At 38.7% G+C, this 6,000-nt stretch overlaps 1 protein-coding gene across 3 annotated transcripts in view; it reads right to left on the bottom strand.

Annotated features, from left to right (window-relative positions):
• Positions 1-707: 707 nt before the first annotated feature.
• CRACD (capping protein inhibiting regulator of actin dynamics) overlaps positions 708-6,000 on the bottom strand; it is an 87,767-nt gene continuing 82,474 nt past the window's right edge. For all 3 annotated transcript variants that reach the window (XM_060246394.1, XM_060246396.1, XM_060246395.1), the window contains one exon: positions 708-4,748. In XM_060246394.1, the coding sequence (XP_060102377.1) occupies positions 4,588-4,748 (161 nt within the window). In that variant the 3' untranslated portion in view covers positions 708-4,587. The remainder of the gene's footprint in view (positions 4,749-6,000) is intronic.

Below are 6,000 nucleotides of genomic sequence, written 5' to 3'. Positions count from 1 at the left end.
CTCTCTAGTAGTATGTAATATTTAACAACGTTAAAAATAATATGAACCTATGAATGTATGAACCCATAATAATTTAGTTGCAGAAAAATTGTTTGGAGCATGTTACTGAAAACTACTGAGTAGTTAACTAAGGCCTTAGATATTGTAGGAACAAATGAGCTGACGAATGCAGTTTTCCAAAGAATGGATGGAGCTGTTCACCTCAGTAACTTCTAGTGGAGAGCTCTTACAATTATGAAAGATTGTATGAATGATAAATTAATATGGAAATATTTAAAATGTTTTGATAATTCCAAGTATTAGACGTTCTTGGCTATGTTTGAACCTTGCTCTGTTTTGTTTACTAATGGCATATTTATGGCATATTGAAGAACTGTGCACGTTACACAAAGGAATGTTTAAAGGTAACAATCGCCTCCTAAGGCATATGTCAGTAACACTTTTTGATCAGGATTCTATCTATACACTTTACATTTGTGGGCTGAGCTCATGCGTGGATGTTTTAGTGTTCAACTGATTTTTTTCTCCAGATGAAAAAAAGATATTGTTTGATAATACAGAACTATGATGTACTATAACTGTTCACATATTGCCAATCAGCAAAGATGAAGTTGGAAGTCTTAATTTAGATATTCATGTTATCACTGCATGAATGAATGAATGAAATCACTGCATGAATGAATAAAAAGGATGTTCATTGCTCCGTAAACACTTGCAAGGTTTTTTTTAATTGAAATAGAACAAATTTTCAGTGATGGACCATTTACATTGAAATTTGACAATCAAAAACTGAAAATAGAAATTGCACTAACATATTCCTTAATCATAGGTAATTTTACTCAGGTTTCTTTGTTGGTAAAAACACATAATTAGGTTCCTGTAGCAATTCAGGCCCTCCTTATAAGATAAACCTGATATTTTAAACAAAAAGACAATGAATACATACATCTGATTTCAGTAGGTTATAATTTAAATAGGAATTAAAATGACATTAGTATAAGAAACAATTGCACTTTAAAACATTTGAAAAATTAAAAAAGTACACAAAACAAAACCCCACAATTATACATTTGTTTATAATTTTATACACCACTATATGAACAACAGAGGTTAAGCATACATAACCTCAGAAATAATATTTAGGCCACAATCCAGAGAAAGTTAGTTATGCCTAATTCCTGTTGAAATCTGTGGGCTAGCAAAGTCATGTGACTAGACTTAAACTCTCTCTCTTTCACAACAGGATTTGAGTGGGACTAATTTCCTCCATATCAAAACCTTTGTGTATAAATTACCAAAAAAAAAAAAAAAGATTGAGGCCATGTTCTACATAGTGGTTGGGCCAGTTTTTAAACCATTTCAGTAAAGTGTTCCAGCAGTTTGTTCATTAGGAAAGGCTGTAACAGAGCTAAAGCAAAGTAACACTTCATTGGTATTTAGTGCAAAATTTTAGGTTGACTTTACATGAAATAACCATGTTGAAAATAAAGGCTTTTAGAAATGTTTCCAAACAAATATTGTACATATTCCAGCTCTGATCCAGACACTGATCTCTGAATGGAAATCATTTTCCCTTGCCATAATTACAAGGGAAAGAAGAAGAAAAAAAGAGCTACGCAGAGCCCTACATCTAGTACCTGGGGTCCTCCCACCTAACCAGTACAGTTGCCTCTGATACACTGACAACTTCTTAGGCAGGGTGAATACAAAGCAGGTTCTTGGCCCAGCCTGGGTGCCCCATCTGCCCCCCAAATTATCATTCCAGCTAATAATGCTGTTAGCTAGATCGGTGGGTGGGATGCAATGGGCCCTCTGCTATAACAGCCTAGGATGGCTCAGCCTTCTGTTCTCCTCCTGGTTCCCTAGACTGGAGTCTATAAATACAGTTTCCAGTAGACTAGATTATCTCATGCTTGAAAACTTTGCTTTTGAAGCTTTAGAACTATTTACTAACTACACGGTGTGCTAACTGTGCCTAGAATTATTTTGGTAGGCCTTTTTCCTTCCATCATGCAAATACCACCTACTTTTCCTTGTAAACATGTGTCTTTTTTTCTAAAATTATGTTTTCTTTTTTGCATTATCCCACCCACCTTAATAATTCCCCTTCCCCAACTTGTTATTTTCCAATTTCAAGAAAACCCCTAAAACAAATCTGGGGACTAGATCTTAGGAAACATAGAGCTTAAATTGCAAGTCATCCAGTTAGAGGTTTAAGCCTATCTACAGTTAAGTGCACATTGAAAAATATTTTTATACCAGCAACAGGAGGCTTTTACAACAAGCAGAGAAGGTCGGTAGCTTGTTTGCATTTCTCCTTTTCTCTGTGTTACTGTGCTAGATCCAATAGACGCTCCTCCTATTGTTCATCACTTATGTCTCTCTAGGATAATGGAGTGTTTGGTGGGTTGTGGATGACCACATAGGTGAAATCCACAAAGGGTTTGTTTTCATGTTGCAGCTTCACCCAAGAAGGAGCCCAAACTGTGCTTTTGGCTTGCAGCTCCCTACAAACTGATGTGGATGGAATGAGGGTGTGGGTTAAATGAAAGGGTGCAGAATAACCCAACGTTACACTGGCTGGGAAGTTCCACACTTGACACACAGAAGTAAATAACATGGGCTATTTTCATGCTCTTCAGCAACACCACTCAGGGAATCCTAAAAGCAGTATTTGCCCTGCGTCAGTCCTTCTTGAAGCTAAACATAATCGGTTTCACCGGTGAGTCTTTGGGGATATTTATGGTATGAATTGACACCACAAACAAAAATTACCTTGATAACCCAACAATCACAGAAGAAACCCTCCTGGGTCTAGGCGCACAACCAGTGAACCTAGTGGGCTCTTGAACGCCATTGCGGTGGATCTGTGATGATGGCTATTTATTAACGGCATGTGCCATTCTGCCAGAAGAACTTTACATGGAACGCTGTGTTGGATGAGCAGCTCGGTCTCTCTGATGATGTTCATCATATGTGGAATAGTTAGAACATCTTTCTTGCAGCTGAAATCCACACTCTAGTTAAGATGGAATTCTGTTTAAATCCCTTGAAGTCAATGAGACTAACAAGAATTTACTGCTTTGTGGACCTTGTTATGATTCTTCAGGTATGTGAAACCATTTTGAAGAAATCATGAAACCATTTTCTTCCAAGACTTAAAATGCAAGATTTCATCTGCCATTTAAAAAAAAAATGATTGGACTTGCTTGTTATACCACTATGTAAGTACTGAGCTGTATTGTTTCTAAACATGCTGTCAACAACAGTGCTGCAGTGATGTTTTGCTAGCATCACCGTTAGTCTGGCACATGTGTTGAAGACCAAGGTACTAATTAAATACCAAAGATGGAATTATTTTCCTGAAAGCAAACAGAATAGCAGGCTCATAATGAAACTTGAACAATCTAATTCCAGTGGTTTTTTTAATTCTACAGTTCCCTGTTTTCAAAAACTTTATTGTATCTCTCCATGTTAATCTGCTGAATTGGAGCCAAATAGGCATGTAAGTTGTTATTTTGTCAAATGGATTGCTATATAACATTTAAATTATGCATCATTTGCAAGACTGGTGGGCTCACTGTCACATGTGCTTTCAAATCTGAATTGCTGCTCTTTTCCTCTTTGCATGATGCTCCTCACCAATGAAAGAGAGGAGGTGCAGTGATGTGCCCTACATTGCTGCGGCACCCCACTTCTGCCAGGAAAAATCTTGCAGTGCAGTTTTCATGTGTGCTTCTGCATGGTGTGGATAACCACAGTAGGAAAGTTACACATTTGCTATTCCCATATTTATCATATTGATTGTTATATTTAGACTCTTCCTGTTAGAAGCTGCTGATCAAGGCAAGCCTTGCAATTATAAGTCTTCCTTAAAAATTACACAATCTGCGAAAACATCAAAACAGGATCTCATTGTAGGATGGCTAACCTGCTACTTGCACTTGGAGAAATTCCTATGCGAACCTCTTTGGGTAGGACTGTACATATTCATGCTTTTATGAGGCTTGAAAGAAATTATTTCAGTGTCCTCATCATTGGGCTGGTTACAGGAATAAAAGTTAATCATCCTATACTCTGGTTACTACTAGGACAGGAATGGCTCTTTCCAAATCCTGTACCTGAGTAGAGGGTTTCTTTTAAAAATTTCCCAGTAAGTGGCATTACATTCTCCATTCAAAATTAGAAACGTGCACCTTACATTCATTTTTAGAACTGACGCAACTGGACTCTACTTCGTTTTCAGTAATATAGCCAAAGACATGTAGAAATCCAAACCCCTAGGAGTCAAACTTCAGGAACACTGGAGCAGAAATTTTTAGAATTGGTCAGAATCTAAAACTTCCTGATACCTTTCACATAGACAAAACCTGCACGTCTCTTCCCCTTTATAGCAGGATGCTCAAAGCAACAGATTTTATAAGGTAGAGGAAATCTGCAATGAGCCAGCAAAAATGGAAAACTGACGTGTTCATATCCTTCTAGGATTTGCACTTAATTTTGTTCTGTTTGTTCTGTCGTGAGAAAAGACTAATAAAAACTTGAGACCAACTAATAAATGACAGTAAAGAGCAGAACCGGAATCATTTACTTAATGATTTGTGGACAGTCACTCCAGGCTTTCGCTTTCCTCTTGGCTAAAGCCAGCCAGGCAGGTTCTGTTGACACAGGATTAGCATCAGGGGTAGAGAATCTCTTTGCAACTTCTTTTGCCAGAGGTGATGAGGGAACAGAATCTGAGATCTCCACTGTTTGAGAATGAAAGAAAAAGAGGGGAAAGAAAAAAACCCATCAGCATAAATCTATCTGTCATTATATGGTCATGGACAGTGCAACCATTTTATCTGAGAAAGAGAGAAGTTGGAGATGATGACAAAATCCAGACATTTCAAAGTCCTGCTCTGGGGTAGTTTCAAAATTGAATTGCAAAAGAGCAGCATATTTAAAAATACACAAGCTTTTTGAAGGCAGCAGGTCATAGTTTAGTTGTTGGCATCTCCAGGGAGCTGTCATTGGAAAGACCCTTGTAACAAAACTTGGAGAGCCACTGCCAATGAGCCTGCTAACTTTTTCCCCCTGCCTCCTCCCCCATCCCTCTCTGTCTGGCTTCCTCCCCTCTACCATCAGCCTCCTTCATCCTGCCCACACTGCATCCTGAGATCTGCTTCCTGTCTGTTACCTGCACAAGCTCAGGCAATGCTTCTCCATGTTTCGTTGTTTTGTAACTGCTCCATTTTAATATATGCAAAGGTGGTATTCCCCCTAAAGATTGTAGAAAGATCTCCCTTCTGTGTATTTGGCCCCAATGTCTGTGTTTAAGAATCCACACCTGAGTCCATATTAAGAACTGGGTTATAATAATAGTGTTACAACCATCTATGTACCTGTTCCCAACTTTTAAAAAAAAGTCTGTAGCCCCTTTCTGTGAGCTAATCTGGAGTAGTGGTTAAGTGTGCGGACTCCAGGTTTGATTCCCTACTCCTCCACTTGCAGCTGCAGAATGGCCTTGGGTCAGCCATAGCGCTCACAAGAGTTGTCCGTGAAAGGGCAGCTGCTGTGAGAGCTCTCTCAGCCCCACCTACCTCACAGGGTGTCTGTTGTGGGGGAAGAACATAAAGGAGATTGTAAGCCGCTCTGAGACTGATTCAGAGAGACAGGCAGGGTATATATCTATGGTCTTCTTCATTGTGGAGAAACCCAGATTTGTTTTTCCTCACAAGCAGCTTCTCATGTGACAATAGTTTCCACACAAAATATTTTAAGGATGTCTCCATATAGCTTCTGTAACATACCAAGCAGCCATGTAACTAATTTGTGAAATGCCTCCAGTTAGCAGGTGTTACAATCTCTATGAGGCAGGTCACTGTAATTTAGAAAGTACTTTTCAGCTATCCAGAAAGCTCTTCTCCATAGAACAGAGGACTTGGTCTGTGACAGAGATTATTCTGCTGGAGCTTTCCAGTTTCTCTTCTATTCCTTCCACTTGCTTTTATTTTTTCT

This window comes from Heteronotia binoei, chromosome 9 (assembly GCF_032191835.1).
Source record: "Heteronotia binoei isolate CCM8104 ecotype False Entrance Well chromosome 9, APGP_CSIRO_Hbin_v1, whole genome shotgun sequence".
NCBI lineage: Eukaryota > Metazoa > Chordata > Lepidosauria > Squamata > Gekkonidae > Heteronotia > Heteronotia binoei.
This window is presented reverse-complemented; position numbering and strand designations above follow the sequence as displayed.